Source organism: Sinocyclocheilus grahami, unplaced genomic scaffold (genome assembly GCF_001515645.1).
Source record: "Sinocyclocheilus grahami isolate Dianchi unplaced genomic scaffold, SAMN03320097.WGS_v1.1 scaffold1325.1, whole genome shotgun sequence".
In the NCBI taxonomy this organism is placed as follows: domain Eukaryota; kingdom Metazoa; phylum Chordata; class Actinopteri; order Cypriniformes; family Cyprinidae; genus Sinocyclocheilus; species Sinocyclocheilus grahami.
In genome coordinates, this window is record NW_015506504.1 from 178,504 (window position 1) to 198,321 (window position 19,818).

Below are 19,818 nucleotides of genomic sequence, written 5' to 3' on the forward strand. Positions count from 1 at the left end.
CCAGTATGAACTCTCATGTGAAGCTCAAGACTATATTTGCTAATCAAACTCTTCCCGCATTGATTACATGTGTACAGTTTCTCTCCTGTGTGAATTCTCATATGTGTCATAAGGATTCCTTTCCGTGCAAAATTCTTCCCGCACCGATCACATGTGTACGGTTTCTCTACAGTGTGGATCCTCTCATGTGTTTTCAGATGTGTTGACTGATTGAATCTCTTGTCACAGTGTGAACACTTGTAAGGTTTCTCTCCAGTGTGAATCCTCTCATGTGTTTTCAGATGTGTTGACTGACTGAATCTCTTGTCACAGTGTGAACACTTGTAAGGTTTCTCTCCAGTGTGAATCCTCTCATGTGTTTTCAGATGTGTTGACTGACTGAATCTCTTGTCACAGTGTGAACACTTGTAATGTTTCTCACCAGTGTGGATATTCATGTGTTCGTTAAGGTTTGCTAAGTATGCAAATCTCTTTCCACATTGATTACATATGAATGGCTTCTCTCCTTTATGAGTTCTCATATGTGTCATAAAGTGTCCTTTTTGTGTGAAACTCTTCCCGCACTGATCACATGTGTACGGTTTCTCTCCAGTGTGGTCTACCTTGTGTTTCTTCAGATGTGTTGACTGACTGAATCTCTTGTCACAGTGTGAACACTTGTAAGGTTTCTCTCCAGTGTGGATGTTCATGTGTTTCTTTAGGCTTAATGATTGTGTGAAACTCTTCCCACACTGATTACAAGTAAACGGTTTCTCTCCAGTGTGAACTCTCATGTGAACATCAAGACTATATTTGTTTGTCAAACTCTTTCCACACTGAGTGCAGGTGAAAGATTTCTTGGCTCCTCTTTTCTTTAAATCTTTATGTTTGGTTTGAGAGCAACTCAAAGGTTTTTCTCCAGTTTTGACATGATGTTGTTTCTCCTCATCTTCTCTCAATTCTTCGTTCTCATCACTTTCTTCAATAAACTCTAAAATAAAAGCAAAAACAGTTCATTTGTCAGAAACTTGAAAAACAACCAAACAAACAAAAACAGAAATGTGAAAGTACATAAAAGTCAACCCTGGTGTAACAGACCATTTCTATTCAAAACTGTGTTCCTTTTGATGCAATTTTATAAATTTTACCTCCCTGAAACTTTTAATGAATGAGGTACATTGATCTTCAAAATATAATGTTTAAAATATTATAGACACAAATCACATGTTTCTATAAGGAGAACTATTAAATATGTTTGATCAACTACACAATTATCTAACATACATTTTGTTGAAAAAAGTGTACCTTATTTGCTGCTCCATCTCTTATTAAATCGCTCTAAAGATTGTTTCTGTTAGAACAAACTAAATCTAAAATGGCAGCGGATGTGTTCTTGCTCTGCCCCTTTTATCAAGGCTGCATCTATATATGCATATATATTTATTTAATTTAATCATAGTACAGCATTGACTTTGTAGCAAACGTTTGACTGAATTGTTTGCTTTTGTCTTTATTTCCTATTACACAAGTCTCTTATACTTCATACTTATACTTTTGGCTATTATTGTTCATTAAAACTGATAGGCTATTTAACAAAAAAGGTAGAGTTGTGCTTTATGTAATATTTCATTTTATTATTCATACAGTGAAGATAATCAGAGTATATGTGGACATATTGCCTAAACCACGTGTTAATAGGTTTTATATTTTTAAAATGAAAACGAAAAGAGGGTTGTGTTTTATAATTTGTTTTGTTACGGATACACACAGTGAAGAAAACTAAGAGGCAGTGGTGTTTGATGTCATTTCGTTTTATTGTATTGTGTGTATGCGTTGCATGAACCACAAGTTTGTGGCTATTAATATGTTTAAATGAAACAGAAAATAGGCAGTGCCGTTTGATATCATATTTTGTTTCATTGTAATGTATATACATTCCCTGAACTACATTTCTGCAGCTATTACTATGATTAAATGAAAACGAAAAGAGGCAGTGGTGTTTAATATCATATTTCGACTTACTGTAAATATACATATAATGAGGAGAAGCCAAGGCGAGCTAACTGACGTTATCAAGTAAGCTGCTGTTCCATTTGCAGAATTACCGGACTTCCGTCCTCCCGTCCCCAAGAGTTCACACTCCCGAGTCGAACTTGCAAAGTCCAAACTACCAAGCATGCAAGTCCGAACTTTGCATACTTAGTACTGAAAAATGGCTAAAGTCCCTTTGAGACAAGTAATTTCACTTGGCGGCCATCTTTAAAACGCCTCCCGGGAATGCAAGTGCAGCTCCTATCTCTTTGAATGAGGAAACATCAAATTATCCAAAACTTTTCACCAAGCTTACAATTAAATTTCATATTTGAAATTACCAATGGAATCTTACAACAACTGCCTCATAATTGTTGTTTCTTATGCTGAAATAGCGATAAAAGGGCTTATTTTTCAGGCTAGAGCAGCCAATACGCATGCGCCGTCATGAGCGCGAGTTTGCAAACGCTGCCTGTTTTTATAGGAACCGGAGCTTCTAAAGGCAGCTGTGCAGTGACGCAATGACTTTACTAATCAACGATTGGCTCTTTCATTTAGTAGGCGGGGCTTATTCGCCATATTGGGCGTTGTACTTTCTCCCATTCATAAGTATTAGGAGTGCACAGTCTAGTCTTTGCTCTAAAGCTCCTCCTGCTGGCAGAGAATGAGTCTGCCCACAGCAATATGTTTTTGTTGTTGCTCACTCTTTTTTTTTTCTGTTTTCTGCCACAACTCCGAGCACTTTTCATATTCGTTATCCTGGCTGAAGCACTTTTGTTTCAATCTATAAGAATAATCAGCCTGTTATAGTTTAAGTTAAATATATTAATATTAATAAGGTGAGACTGAGAGTCTTATGTTTATTTGACAGTGATTTCACATTTCTCATTTGTATGAAGGCTAAATACAAATAAAAGGTGACCATTCATTTATTTTTGCCATTTGTTTTCTAAAATATGATATAGTTTTATAGGACGTTTTATAGACTTGGCAAATTCCTTTTTCACAAGTTGTGGGTACAGACATCTGTTGTGGGCGTTCTTGGCAATTTTTCTGAGGATTTTTAAAAATTATTATTGTTTATATTGTGTCGGCAGAAATTAAGAAATATATTGTGATTGAAATTTTGGCCACATCGCCCTATTTTTAAATAGTCTTAGACTTAGGCCATTTCTCAAATGGAAGGCTGCATTCTCTGGAGGTCGCATTTGTAGGCTGCATACGTTATAATTAAGATCTTGTTTTAGACTAGATAAAAAGGTTTGTCAAGACAAACTTTATGTTGGCTTGAGAAAGCCGAGCCTGAAAGTATAAAGCAGTTGTAAAAGCCTGAAGTTTGAAAATTTAAATAGATTAGATAGATGTTGATAACATGTTTCTAGCACGATTAGCATGTTTTTAGCGTAATTAACCCATTACTAGCATATTGCTGGCATGATTAGCAATTTGCAAATATGTCGCTAGCATGTTTCTAAATTGATTAGCATGTTACTAGAATGTTGCTATCAAGATTAGCAAGTGATTGGCATGCTGCTAGCATGACTAGCAAGTAGCTAGCATGTTATTAGCATGATTAGCAAGTTACTAGCATGACGCTACCATGATTAACAAGTTACTAGCATGTTGCTAGTATGTTTCTAGCATGATTAACATGATACTAGCATGCTGTTATCATGATTAGCAAGTGACTAGCACGTCGCTAGCATGTTTAACAAAAAAAAGTTACTAACATGTCGCTAACATTTTTCTAGCATGATTAACATGTTACTAGCATGTTGCTAGCATGATTAGCAAGTGTCTAGCATGTCGCTAGCATGATTAGTAATTACTAGCATGCCGCTAGCTCTTTTATAGCATGATTAACAAGTGACTAGCATGTCGCTAACATGATTAGCAAGTGACTAGCCTGTTTCTAGCATGATTGACATGCTACTAGCAAGTTGCTAGCATGATTAGCCAGTGACTAGCATTTCGCCAACATGATTAGCAAGTTACTAGCATGTCGATAGCACGTTTCTATCATTATTAGCAAGTGACTTACATGTCGCTACCATTTGTCTAGCATGATTAACATGTTACAAGCATGTTGCTAGCATTATTAGCATGCTACTAGCATGATTAGCTAGTTACTAGCAATTCGCTTACATGTTTTTAGCATGATTAGCATGTTGTTAGGATGATTAGCAAGTTACTAGCATGTATGTATATATGTGTGTATATATATATATATATGTATGTATATATGGGTGATTCTCACGAAACCATTAAAACACCACGGCACTAATGATTTTAAATATAAAACATGTAACATAGTAATATAAAAAAGCATCAGAATAAAAACAATACTGTTCTCTACCTTGCACAATGTGTAATTTCAACTTAAGGAATTAATTATTTTTCTATTTTACTGCATTTTCTGCTGAAATTACCGCAATGCATCAGGCTGTGTTCAAATGCGTGTTATGTCGTAATTAAAACAAATTAACAAAAATATTTAGACATAAAATAAATGGATGTTCTACTAGATTATTTTAGATGACAGAAAAAATAATTCACTGAATATTCATTTATAATGATAATGAAAATAAAGTAGGAAAATGATGTGTCCATGCCTGATGTTCTCATCCTCCGCAACATTTTTTAAGGACTGTTTAAACCAGGGCTGTCCAAACTCGGTCCTGGAGGGCCGGTGTCCTGCAGAGTTTAGCTCCAACTTGCCTCAACACCCTGACTGGAAGTTTCTATGCCTAGTAAGAGCTTGATTAGCTGCTTCAGGTGTGTTTAATTAGGGTTGGAGCTCAACTCTGCAGGACACCGGCCCTCCAGGACCGAGTTTGGACAGCCCTGGTTTAAACACACATACAGAAATTAAATAAAGTTTGATTTTGAGTGAAGAAGCACATGGGCCAGTTACTTCAAGACTAGGTAAGACAATCTCTTTATAGATCTCCAGTTAAATATTAAATATTATATTGTCAGAATGTTAACACAACATTTTGATTATCATTACCAAAACAGGAAGTTTTCTACATTTCGAAAAATTGTTAGGTCTACAATTTTTTTAATGAAAATGTACTTTATTAAGGTCTAATAATATGCACTGAGAAAAAATTAGCAAAGCCATTATGGCTTCTCTATTGTTAGCAAAACATACTGAGGCACCTCATCCTCCGCAACACCATTATCATATACCACAACCATTTAAGGCCAGTTGCGGTAAAGAGAATTTATGTTTCGGGAATGAGAATCTAAGCATATTGTGTATGACTTTTAAATATGTCTTATGAATTTAATATTAATTTAAAATTTGCTAACTGTTGATATTTTGATTTATGATTTGTTCCATTGTAGACAGTCATCAAGTGAGAAAAAAAAGCTTTAGCAAAGGCCAGGTTGACAAAGTTCAGGGAAAAATTATACAGCAACCCAGAACTGCTCGAGGAGCACAGAAGGAAGGAGAAAGAGAGGTTAGGTTTGGAGATGTTACAGCAGGTGTTATTAGCAAAAAACACTCTACAGTGTTAGGAAATGTACATGAGAGTACACAGACACACACACAACCCTTTAGCCACTACTATAACAGGACTTTGGTGCTGGATTGAGTGTATTGTTCATACTGTGGGAAATTCCCGCCACACTAAGGTTGTGTGACTCTTAAAGTGACAGCAGCCTAATAAATTTGCTGCACTCTGTCATTAATTTTAATTAAAAACAAACTTCAGTAGTTTAAATTGTTAATAATTTAGTAATAATTTAATTAAATAATAAATAAACAGTTATTTGTTATTCTGTTTGTAATTTGTTTGTTTTTTTATTATCTTGTTTACTTAATTTTCAATTCATTTCAAAGACTAAAATTAAGCTCTACCCCACCACACAACTTCAGGCCCAGTATAGAACACACACACACACACACACACAGAGAGAGAAAGCATCAAGTCTATACTATATGATCATGTGTACATAAGTTCCGAAAACAAATTGGCAAAATAAAGAAAACTGAAGAGCTGACTGAGCAAAACTCCCGCGGCGAATAGAATGGCTTACAGTTAATGAAGAGCACTTCTAGATCTGAACAGCACATCTTCTTTAACACAGTTACATCTGTACACCACCTCTCATTGATGTAAAACATGTCCCGCTGCCACGTGATTTCCCCGTTGTAAGGTTGTGTGACTGTTAAAGTGACAGCAGCCTAATAAATTTGCTGCACTCTGTCATTAATTTTAATTAAAAACAAACTTCAGTAGTTTAAATTGTTAATAATTTAGTAATAATTTAATTAAATAATAAATAAACAGTTATTTGTTATTCTGTTTGTAATTTGTTTGTTTTTTTATTATCTTGTTTACTTAATTTTCAATTCATTTCAAAGACTAAAATTAAGCTCTACCCTACCACACAACTTCAGGCCCAGTACAGAACACACACACACACACACACACAGAGAGAGAAAGCATCAAGTCTATACTATAGACTCATGTGCACATAAGCCAACAATCATGTACCCTGTTAAAAAAAAATCCAGTTTCCAATTTTGTCAAATAAATCTATTTCAAAGGTTGACTGAACTTTCAAATGTAGAAGTCAACATTATAGATACGTACATTTATAGTTAATTTAGTAGGAACAACTTTATATATATTATTAAAATATTAAAAAGCAGGAGCTTAAAATGTCAGGCTTTATGGTCAGGTCCAACTAATTGGTCACAGATGATGCTCCTGAATAACTTTTTGTCAAAGTATTCTTAATTCAGTTTTGATGACAAACATTTGTTACTAAGGTTTAACATAATTAGCTCTTTAGTGTTTTTGAAATTATATTTCATTGTAACTTCTGTTTTGTTTCAAGTCACTATTAGAGTGAATAAGGTTTTCAATAAGTATAAATAACTGTATTGTGTACTGAATTCTCGGTTTGGTCTACACAAGTTAAAGTATAATTATAATTTTAATAATTGTAAATAAGTTCAAATAATACAACATACAGTATTCTTGAAAGAAACTTTTTTTTTTAGTTTTTGAGTTTCCAACTTATTATTTTTTTTAGCGTAATGACAAACTCAACTCCCCCCAAAAATGACATACAGACAATGAAAATAAAAAAACACTATCAAAACTGAGGGAAAAGTTGTGCTACATGGAAGAGAAGCTTCTGGGCAGGACTACAGAGACTTTAAACCTAAGAAAAAGACTGAGAAGACTTAAGAAGAGGGAGAGAAAGCTGGGACTTGTGAACATGGAAGGCAGAGAGGTCCAACACAAATGTAGAAAGAGAGGTCACCAGAGAATATTACCCAACAACCAGAGAAGATTAATGCGCAGAACTGTTAGCTGCTTCTTTCAGCAAGATGAAGTTTCGACTGGAATAAATGGCAAATTTGGTGAAATTCGAAAAAAGGGCCAGATATTTCGCAAGAGAGCCTTGACAGACAACATGGCAAATCTTCATAGAAGATTTCAGTCCGAGAATCCAAGGCACAAACTTTCCATGTCTCAGTTCTGTAAACTTAAGCCATTTTGGATTGTCCACCATAGAGTAAAAGATAGAGTAACATGTGCTTGTAAAACACATGAAAATTTTGGCCTGACGATAAAAAAGCTGCATCAGCTAGGAATCGTAGCCACATCCTCTCCAAGGGACATTGTCCAGGCTAGTGTGTGTAGTGACATGTACAGGACATGCATGAAATTTCAAGAATATGAAATTTCCCACAACACTGGATCCTTCACTGAAAGAAAACATCATAATATGGGAAGAGTGGGTTACAAAATCTGTACCAAAAAAAGGTACAGATGGGCCCACTGAAGAGAGGGAAGTGAGGAAAGTTTTTCTTGAGAAGAGACATATCTCCATCGAAAAGCTTGTAGAACTGACACAGGACCACCTCTCAAACTTCTCAAGACACATTTACAACATCAAGCATCAGTCTGAAAGACTGAGGAAATTGAGAGTCCCTTACCCAGAATGAAGTAGTAGTTCATGTTGACTACAGCGAGAACTTCACTTGGAAATATTGCAGAGAAATAAAAGAAACTCACTTTGGAGGTGGCAACCAGCAGGTAACCCTCCATACTGGAGTTATTTATCTCAGTGGGCGGAAGGTGAAGTCCTTTGCATCGCTTTCGAACTGTCTTCAGCACAGTGCCATAGCCACATGGGCTCACCTTGACCCGGTACTGAGGAGCATACGAGAGAAGCATCCAAATGCAAGGAAAATCCACTTCATTTCAGATGAGCCCACATCTCAATACTGGAACAAAACCAACTTTTATCTAGCCTCGACAGTGCCATTCATGAGAGAATTTAATAGTGTAACATGGAACTTCACAGAGGCATCCCATGGAAAGGGTGCTCCTGATGGGAGTGTGTGGTGCCTTGAAAAACCTGGCTGACCGAATTGTGTCCTATGGTACCAGCATACCAGATGCCGACACTCTTTTTGAGCAGCTAAATTTTAATTAATCAGTAAGGCTCTTTAAAATTATGGAGGAAGATGTCAAAACAAGTTCCAAATTAATACCACCGGACCTGAAGTAGGGATGTGAGGGTCTAGTCGACTAGTCGACTAAACGGTACAGCTCCTACAAGTCGACACTGAAAACAATAATCGATTACACGACAGAAAAACAAAAACATGATTTTATCATTCAAAGTACCATCGTTTTAACATTACATTTAAAACATTTTAAATAACAAGATAAAATAAAACGTTTGAAAAATAATACATTATTTTTAAAAGTTTATCTGGGCGGAAACTAAATTTTTACCTCAGACCTCACATGCGTTTTCTTCGTGCCAGTTGCGTCGAGTTAACACTCTTTTTGAGCAGCTAAATTTTAATTAATCAGTAAGGCTCTTTAAAATTATGGAGGAAGATGTCAAAACAAGTTCCAAATTAATACCACCGGACCTGAAGTAGGGATGTGAGGGTCTACAAGTCGACACTGAAAACAATAATCGATTACACGACAGAAAAACAAAAACATGATTTTATCATTCAAAGTACCATCGTTTTAACATTACATTTAAAACATTTTAAATAACAAGATAAAATAAAACGTTTGAAAAATAATACATTATTTTTAAAAGTTTATCTGGGCGGAAACTAAATTTTTACCTCAGACCTCACATGCGTTTTCTTCGTGCCAGTTGCGTCGAGTTAAAAAATGACCATGCGAAAGACGAGAAGGTGTGGGATTATTTTGAATTAGAAGGAAACAGAAAAGTTTTGTGTAAACTGTGTAATGTCAAATTGTCTTACAATAACTCTACTAGAGCGATGCGTAATCATATTCAATACAGGCGCGTAGGCGTTAGCTTAGAGGCTGGCCAAAGCCATCAAATGTCAATCACGTCATTCACTACAACCTGCGATCCCGTCCGCGTCGCCTATTCCTCTAACGAAGACCCACTTCGGTGGTGGTGCGGGATGTCCAGGTGTTTTCTGAAACTCTATCGGCTTGCTTTTCGTTATCTCTGCGTGCCTGCGACTTCAGTTCCAGCCGAGCGCGTTTTTTCAAGTGCAGGATTTTTATTGTTAATCACCTCAGGTCCCGTCTTTCACCAGACCACGCTGATAATTTCACTGAATATTACATAACGCATGGTCTGAGTAAGTAAAATGGGCATTGTTGCATTGCTTTGTTTTTAGATAATATAGCCTACACGAAGTATGTTTTTAAAAGCCGTTTTAATGCTATTTCTTGATAAACCTTCCTATTATTTTTCACTTGTGTTTTAATATGTTGGCTAACGTTATATGAAGATTAATAATTCTGTCAGGCTATTGATTGATTTTCCATTGTTCTGCATTTCCCCAACTGGTTTGAATAAATAAGCTATGCTTTGACCGACGTTGAGTGTATGCTCTTCTTTTATTTCTTTTTAACGACCACCTAAAATTAAATGATGATAACGCGAGGCAAGTGTGCGGCAAGCGGAATTCATTGAGGGATTTGACAGTGTGATTCATAGATTAAGTTTTTCAAATATAGGCTATTATATAGGCTATGTTACACGCACGCACAGAGGTTTTTTTTCTTACCATCTTTTGGGGGTTTCTTGCTTTTAGACTAGTCGGATACAAAACTTTAGTTTAAACTTTAGTTTCATCCCTAACCTGAAGACAGTACCTGGGACAATGAGAATTCATCAGGTGAGTAAACACATTGAACAACATTTTCAAACTCAATGCAAATAGGCTAACGTAACTATACCTAAAAGGAGAAAAAGTTATTTTTTTATGTTGAGTTGCTGGATTAAATATTCTTAAAGCTGTAAATAAGAGATGGTTTAAAACTAAAGTAAAACTAGGTACTGAAATACTGTGTAAGTATGGAACTAAAAAGAGAATTATGTGGGTTAATTTAGGTAATTTCCTGAAAACTCTAAAAGAGAGAAGTTTAAGATTAAAAGATGTTAGTTATCTGTAATTTGATATTAGTATGTCTGTTTATATTTAATATTTAATATCTGTAATTCAATCCAAAATTACCATTAATTTCTCTTTAAACTGACATCGACAAAACCAGGCCTTATCTACACCAGAGAAGTGTCCTGCTTTTGTGATTTTGCCTGTGAATGTTTCAGTCCAAAGGAGTTTGACTTCCGAGACAATGTGGAGTCAGAAAAGGAGAACGCTGAGTCAGTTTTGGAAGTAGGAAAGTGGGTCTTTGTTCAGTATGACGGAGAACTGTTCCCTGGCACCATCACGCAGGTATGAAGAAGTATTTGGTGCTATGGATGTGTTGTTGTTGATGAAAAATCCTTACATTTATTTATTTGTGTATGTATTTGTTTATTTATTTATCTATTTTTACTCTCTAGATTGTAGATGGTCAGTATGAAGTTGACACAATGAGTTGTGCTGGACCAAACTAATTTTTCATTCCATCCATACGATATGAGGGAGAAAAGGTCTGGTACTACTTTGATGACATAAAGGCTATCATTCCAGAGCCACAACCTGCCACATCCTCAGCTCGACACTTCTGTGTGTTGCCTGAGATCTGGGCAAAGTACAAATGTGTGTACACCCCTGACACCAAATGATGTTCATTTGCATACTACCTCCAAGATGATCCCAACACAGTGAAGCACAGGTGTCATGATTGCTAAGAATTAATATACATGACAAATACTGACAAATCAGAATGTGGTATTTGTCCTTGTTGGTCAGTTATTTTTTTAGTGCCATGGTAAAATGGTTAATGTTTTTTAGGTACACGTTGAAATGTTGCCCTGTTTATTCCTGTTTTAATGTTTTTCTTAAATTTTTATTTTTTGGCTTTTGTATTTTTGAAGCACTACACAATAAAGCTGTTTTGATCTTGAATGCATGATTGTGCAAATATTATCTGATTTTTTTGTACATTATCTCAGACTAGTATACTAGTCTCAGTATTAGTCTCAGACTAGTATACTTATTATCATTACCAAAATAATTAACCTCATTTCCGAAACCTATATATCATTACCGCAACAGATGTTCATTAGATGTTAATTTAATTAATAGAAAAATAGTACTTTGATTTTAAATGCATGTGCAGAATCTACAAATTATGTTATTTCGGGTTTGTCACGTGATTTTGAAAAAATATCTGGTTTCATTGAAATATTACCAAAAAAATGGTTGTAAATTGTGGACGGTGTTGCGGTAATGAGAGAAATCAAAAATAATAAAACTGTTAAATTAAATATAAATATTATTTCAGAATTTCAATTAACTGCGCATGACTATTAATAATCAATTTTTAAATATGTGAAAATGTATTTGCTTTTCTAACAGTGTTGATGTTTTCAGACTGTTGCGGTAATGAGATTTTTTTTAGGACTTATTTTGGAAATTATGTTCAAAAAGGTGTTATATGGTGTAGCGTCTGGACCACTCCAACACACAATATATATTTTGTTAGCTAGATTTCACAAATACTTTGTGCTGAAAAAAAGGTTAATTTAAGCATTTTTTAAATTTTCATGCTTGAAATTTTTCAAACCAAGATTTCGTGAGATTCACCCATATACAGTGGTGTGAAAAAGTGTTGGCCCCCTTCCTGATTTCTTATTGTTTTGCATGTTTGTCACACTTTAATGTTTCAGATCATCAAACAAATTTAAATATTAGTCAAAGATAACTCAAGTAAACACAACATGCTGTTTTAAAAACCGCTGCTGAGCAAAAAGAACATAAAGGCTCATTTCAGTTTTGCCAGAAAACATCTTGATGATCCCCAAGACTTTTGGGAAAATACTCTGTGGACTGACGAGACAAAAGTTGAACTTTTTGGAAGGTGTGTGTCCCATTACGTCTGGCGTAAAAGTAACACTGCATTTCAGAAAAAGAACATCATACCAACAGTAAAATATGGTGGTGGTAGTGTGATGGTCTGGGGCTGTTTTGCTGCTTCAGGACCTGGAAGACTTGCTGTGATAAATGGAACCATGAATTCTGCTGTTTACCAAAAAATCCTGAAGGAGAATGTCCGGCCATCTGTTCGTGACCTCAAGCTGAAGCGAACTTGGGTTCTGCAGCAGGACAATGATCCAAAACAGTGGCCCATAACATGATTAGCAAAGTAACTAGCATGTACGCTAGCATGTTTCTAACATGATTAGCATTTTGCTAGCATGATTAGCATGTAGCTAGGATAGATAGATAGATAGATAGATACCAAGTCGGTACTAAAATAAAAATGAAAAAATTACGGTACCAGGTTTTTTTTAAGTACCAGTGGTACAGAGTAACCGGTCAACCCGGTTCTTGATGCGCTATCCGAAAGGTGCGCAGATGTGCTCTCTTCATAAAAGCACTGAGACAGGGCGACCTCAAAAGGAGGAAAACACATCAAACTAACAAAACACTTTAAAGACAGAGACCCAGATCAAATAAAAGAGTTCAAGCAGTTAAGTTTCATTTTAATATGTATTGTTTCCCATACATTTATTTATTTGTGGTGGCCCGCCACAAATAGATTTTCCATAGATTTTCCGACTGTCTTCAGAAAATGATGGATGTCATTTTCATTCCATCTTGCCTGTAATGCCTGAGCAGTTTGTGAGCGCAACGCTTATTTGATTACAGCCGTTTCCAGGGAAACCTCTATCTCTCCCGCTCTACAAGCGCCTCCTGCTGGCAGAGAATGAGTTTGCATATATATGCCACCACAAATAGAGTGCAAGTCTGTGGGAAACACTGCTTCTGTTATGAATATTATTCAATATTTTTATTTGAATGTCGGATTGAAAAGAACATTGCTGTTATTAGAGTAGTTAAGCACGGCTAACGCTAATATAATGAGCATTAAGAATGAAGTTTCTTTATTAACCATTTAATGCTCCTATAACTTTTATTAGGGTAAAAAAAAAAACAGGAGGTCATGATGACATTTGCTATTTTTACACACCAGAGGCTTTTAAATGAATTGTGAATCTAAAATATGCATGTTAGAGAATGTACAAATGGTTAACATTGTTTGTGTCATATCTATATGGGTTTTTTGGGGCCGATACCGATATTAGGGAGTAAAAAAGGCTGATATCGATCTATCGGCCGATATTCTTTTTGTATATTATAGTACAGTACCTGTCAAAAGTTTGGACACTTTCCCATTCATGTGTCCAAACTTTTGACTGGTACTATATATAGAATACAGTATATACATAAACAGAATATATATACATAAACACATTTTTTGCAATGATCACTCAAATGTGGCGATCAAACACTTATAATGATGTGACAAAGATACGTAATGGAGGCAGGGCATTTAACAATTTAACAATAAACTTTATTATCCAAAATGAGTCTGACATCAGTGCACTGAACAGTAACGTTGAAGTTTATTCAACTTTAATTCAGTTCAATCCCATTCAACCCCATTCAACCAGGGCCGGAGTGGGAGTCATTTATTTATTTATTTATTTATTTATTTTTTTTGTGGTTTATATTTATGCATGTGTATTTTATTCACATCTCACTTTTATTATCTGTGTGTTGTTGTTGTCTCAGTGTACTGGAAGCTTGTGACACTATAACAAATTCCTTGTATGTGCAAACATACTTGGCAATAAAGCTCTTTCTGATTCTGATTCTGATTCTGATTTCTGCCCTGGAGTTTCATGCCTTATAGCGGCCCACTTTAGTTCACGACTGACTATAGCTATTACAATAATGTAATTAAAACTTCAGTAGGATATAAGTCTGCAATAGCGCACTGTTCTCTACAGACTTGTAATTCATTATATTTTTCTACAGCTTTGTTTTTTTTTAAATCATTATTTTACTGGCCTTTTCAGCGCCGCCTTTGCGCTTTCTATTATACATTTTTTAATCTATTATTTTTTGCTCGCATATCTCCAACAAAATATGTGTAGGCCTACTGTCCCATAATGTCTGCCTGCATTTAAAAGGTTCTCAGAAATAATCGCATTTGTTTTGCTTAACCTATATTCTAAAAATAATTTTAATGTCATACAAAAAAAAGAATTTCTACTACAATAAAATTAGGTCCAAGTTTAAAAATGCACTAGAAGTTAAATTTTCTTCTCTATTTAACAGCCTTATCTTACAATAGTGAAAGACGTCTCCCCTCAGGTAGATTAAATGTTTTCCTGCCTTGCTAAATTTTGGGCTCATGATCAATAAATTGCATTCGCCCAAACTGATCTGCCAAAATCAAATCGCGGACGTAAGCGCAAGTCCTGCTCGCTGTGAAACAGGAGCAGCCGGCAGAGGATTCCGCTTAGTCTTAAAGCCTTCATCAAATGGCTATATTCACAAATAAAACAATATTTTGCGCATAAATGATTAATTATCAATTGAGAATTTGTTATTCATATGGTCTGGTGGTCATATGGCGTATGCCTGCGAATACGGGACAAACTGTGTTATAGCTTTCATATGGGACGCTTCTTTGATGCCTTAAATACGGGCATCCATATTTCAACCCCATAGCAGTGGCATGACAGTACCGGCCCTCGCGGCCAAAAAAAACAGACCGGCCCACTGGGAATTTTCCCAGTGCTCCCGATTAGCCAATCCGGGCCTGCATTCAACTTTATTCCTCTGAAGTGTATTTCACTTCGGAACATTCATTCACGGATTTGCGCTACTGTCTTCACACACAGACAAAACTTAATAGAGAAGTGTGAAGTGTGACATAATACCTCTGTAAATATAGCCTATACAATATAAATTCACGTCTCGCGCACTTTAATTTGATTGTAACGTGTACGTTCCCTTGGAACTGGAATCATGGCGGAATTTCATGTGAAGTCCACTTCGCAGGGCACTTACGGTCGAATAAGACAACGCTTGAATGCTGCTGCCTTAACAAGAGACCTCCTTACTGAAGTGAAAAGTGTTGGCTGGTGTAACCATATCGCGAACGCGCCGGCGGATCTCCACCAAATTCGGGGGATCCCTTCAGCTCGAGGAGCCCTCTCGAACGCCACTCTCCGCACGTCGGTAGCCCCCCGAGATCGCTTGATCGGTCGGCGCCAGACCGTGAATTTAACCACCCGTAACTCCCGAACCCCGGGGGCTATCAACACGGCGGTGGTCTCATTCAAAAGCGGGCCTCTAGACGTACACTCGATTTGCGTTCGAGAGGGTTCCTCGAGCTGAAGGGATCCCCCGAATTTGGTGCGGATTCACCGCGCCGTTATGGAGATATGGCCGTTCAAAATTTCAATGGTTTTCCATAGACTTAAGCTTTAAAGCGTTTCATCCAGGTCGCCAGTAGCAAACAATGGAGCGCGCTCTGTTGGACAAACTAAGTAATTATACCATTTCAAGCATTTTATCTGCGTTATATGTTCTGTAAAAAAAAAATCATATCGCCGGCATATTTGCCGATACCAATATATCGGCGACAAGCTCATATCGGCCGATAATATCAGCAAAAAGATATATCGGTCGGGCTCTAGTCATATCAGTCAGAAAAGCAGTTCTGCGCTTTTTTTTATTTTTTAGCTAACTTAGTTGTTATTCTTGGCTGAATAACTCTAGAAGCTTTAAAAAGCCCTTTAATATTAAATATGTACACAGTTTGGATTAAATGAAAGTATAGTCATATTTTTTAATTAGCATGCTTTTGTGTTTTGCTTTGGTACCGAAATTGGTACAGAGAACCGTGGATTTTCACTGGTATTGGTACTGAATACTGAAATTTTGGTACCATGACAACACTAATTCCGTCAATGTAAGTCTATGTGATTTTTATCATTTTTAATCTTCAGTTTTATGAAAACTATAAGTCGGATCAGTCTGAAAAGATATAGCAACCCAAGTCAGATCAGTCTGAAGAGCTGGGCTAAATTTGGTGGTTCTAGCTTTCTCAAGCCAACCTAAATATTAACAGTTGTAAATTTGACCATTGTTCTTAGTTAAGCATAAATTGTTGTAATATGCTTATGACTCGCGAATGTAATGCGCAGTAAATTGAAATAAACCAGGCTTGATGAAGTATGCAGCCTGCAAATGCGACCTCCAGAGGATGCAGCCTTCCGTTTGAGAAACGGCCTTAGTCTAGTCCAGAATTGAATAGGCTGATTTCCTGGAGGAAGACTAGAATTACTTCAGGATTAAATTGAGGCGTAAATTAAACCTACCAGGAAGCAGGTTTAACCTCAAATTAACATTGCGTTTCCAGTCTTTATGCATCAAAATTATTGGCACCCTTGGTAGATATGAACAAATAAGCCTGTGAAAATATATCTGCATTGTTAACAAAGTAAATTTGATTCGAAACCATTCAGAACCATTCAGACAGAAATTGTATTTACTTTTATTTATTTTCTGAAAGATCAAAAAGTAAAAATACAGGTTTATTTTCACAACCTTCTTTGATCATATTTTCTTAGGGTGCCAATATAATCCTGACCATCTCTCCCTCTCTCTATCTCTAAAACAGCTGCTTTATGTATAACATCATAAATAATAGTTTGCATGTTGCAAAACTGACAACAACAGTGGAAGAATTTATGCAATAATTCATTACAAAGAGATTTCTAGTCATTCCTTTTTTTATTTGACAACTGATGTGCTCACTTACTTTGCTTGCTTTAAAAAAAAAGTTATCTTCTTCAATAACATTGTGTGTGGGTTTTTTTTATGCAGTATTTTTCCACTGCTATTGTTTTCTTTGGATTTGCTTCTCAGTTCCATTCAATTTTAAGCTTTTCTTTGTTCATGAATGAACAATAGACACCAACCTCCTTGATCCTGTTTTATTCTGCGGGGTTCTGGTTCCTCGTGTTTTATTCTCCAGGTTTCTGGCTCCTCGTGTTTTATTCTGCAGTTTTCTGGCTCCTCGTGTTTTATTCTCCGGGTTTCTGGTTCACTCTTGTCCTCCTCACTCTCCTCTTTGACAAACAGCATCTTCACAGCAGCAGATCTCAGTTCAGCTGTTACTCCTCCAGATATCCCTACTTGCTTCAAAACTTAGTCACGACTGTGAGGATGAGAATATTACATGCATTTACTGACCCGATTCAAAAACTGTACAGAAACAACATTTCTAACAAATCAAAACAAAACAGAGACCGCGCTGAAACTAATCTTCTTCCTCTGAGGGTTAATGGTGTTTGGCAAACAAACGCATGTGTTTTAGCGCTACCCGCTGGACTGGAGTGTGAAGCGAGAGGAGGGAAATCAATACGAGGAATAGTGTGTCTGTTAGGTGCGCTGTTTTTTTTTCTTCTTTAAAAAAGTCGATCTGCACAACTAAATTTAAACCCTACTTGCTTCAAAACTTAGTCACGACTGTGAGGATGAGAATATTACATGCATTTACTGACCCGATTCAAAAACTGTACAGAAACAACATTTCTAACAAATCAAAACAAAACAGAGACCGCGCTGAAACTAATCTTCTTCCTCTGAGGGTTAATGGTGTTTGGCAAACAAACGCATGTGTTTTAGCGCTACCCGCTGGACTGGAGTGTGAAGCGAGAGGAGGGAAATCAATACGAGGAATAGTGTGTCTGTTAGGTGCGCTGTTTTTTTTTCTTCTTTAAAAAAGTCGATCTGCACAACTAAATTTAAAAGGACTTAAAATTATAGACTCGTATTTGATAAGCATCAACAGTCTTCGTGTGTGAGGATTAGAGGAGAAAAACGAGCTAATTTATTAGTCAGATATTTCATTGAAAATCACACAAAGTTCACTTACGAAAATTAACCATGTTTTTTATTTTTGTAGTAACCATGGTTTAACCATGTTTTTTGTAGTAAAACCACAGTAACTACAAAATAAACCATGGTTTTTCTACAGTATTTACAGCAACTACAGATTTAGTTATTTCTTACTCTTAAGAAATAACTAAAAAGTCTAACCATTAGGCCATGACTTCCCCGTGGTTAGAGAGGTTAGAGAGTCGGACTCATAACCCAAAGGTTGTGGGTTCGAGTTTCGTACCGGCAGGGATTGTAGGTGGGGGGGAGTGTATGTACAGCACTCTCTTCCACCTTCAATACCACGACTGAGGTGCCCTTGAGCAAGGCACTGAACCCCCAACTGCTCCCCGGGCGCCGCAGCATAAATGGCTGCCCATTGCTCCGGGGGTGTGTTCACTGCTGTGTGTGTGTTCACTGCTGTGTGTGTGTTCACTGCTGTGTGTGTGTTCACTGCTGTGTGTGTGCACTTTGGATGGGTTAAATGCAGAGCACTAATTCCTAGTATGGGTCACCATACTTGGCCACATGTCACATCACTTTCTTTTAAAAAAATTAGGGCTTAATAAAATAATCATAATTATAAATTATAATTATAAAACTCAGCTTTGACATGTTTTACCTATGAATGTAAACATGCAATAGGCATCCTTTTTCAGATAAGACCAACTCCTATGAAAATGCAGCTGTAATGCTTGTTTTAAAATGAACAGTGAATGAACGACTAACAAGCGGTTTGCGTGACACAACGTGAAACCAGACCTCATTTGCCCCAATCGAAAGCTTATTCACACTGTTACTCCCCTCGAGTTGAATAAGGCTCAGGTCGTTTTTGGTTTTAACAGACATTTATTTGGATACGAGTTTCCAACATGTCTTGTACATGCTAGTCTTGTAGCCTTTTCATGCCCCAACAATGCCGTCAGAACTACGAAAGGAAATACATAAAACTTAAATTAACCCTCTAAAAGTGGTGTTTTACACATAATAATAAACGAAAAATACATACAAAACGAATAAATAAAGTGCACACTCAACACGTAAGAAAATACACTTAATTGGCTAATTATATTAACAAACGGTCATGTAACTTACACATGTTCACATACGGCACAGCAATTAACACGATAAAACACATACCTCATTGGCCTCTCTAACTCAAGAGGAATAAACTTGGAGGGTTACAGTTTCTTCTTCTGCGTCCGAAATCGCATACTTCCATACTATATAGTAGGCGAAAAACAGTATGCGAGGCGAGTAGTATGTCCGAATTCATAGTATTCGAAAAACAGTAGGCGAGAAGTACCCGGATGACCTACTACTTCCACCCGAATTCCATAGCATGCATACGATGGACACTTTAATATCCCATGAGGCCATGGGAGAGGAGGCGCCATATGCGAGAATGGCGGGAGGCGGCGACGTGGCTCTTTTCAAGTGTAAGTACCTCAGGGGAAAACGTTGTTCATTGTGGTTAAATTGTACTTGTTTAACATGATCTAAGTGAACGGCTGACTTATTGAAAGTTTAAACATTGTAAATCGATGAGATGATTTCATGAATCGACTGTAAAAAGATGTTTAATCATTTATTACTGAGCACATCAAGTTAACGAACAGATCGAGCTG

At 36.5% G+C, this 19,818-nt stretch overlaps 1 protein-coding gene across 1 annotated transcript in view; it reads right to left on the reverse strand.

Annotated features, from left to right (window-relative positions):
* The window catches only part of LOC107569232 (gastrula zinc finger protein XlCGF8.2DB-like), a 20,165-nt gene extending 776 nt beyond the window's left edge, over positions 1-19,389 (reverse strand). Inside the window, exons 1-3 of the mRNA XM_016255261.1 lie at positions 19,331-19,389; positions 17,230-17,468; positions 12-970 (exon numbers count right to left, since the gene is read on the reverse strand). Coding sequence (XP_016110747.1) covers positions 12-970; positions 17,230-17,395 — 1,125 coding nt within the window. The 5' untranslated portion in view covers positions 17,396-17,468; positions 19,331-19,389. The remainder of the gene's footprint in view (positions 1-11; positions 971-17,229; positions 17,469-19,330) is intronic.
* Between the last annotated feature and the right edge of the window lie 429 nt (positions 19,390-19,818).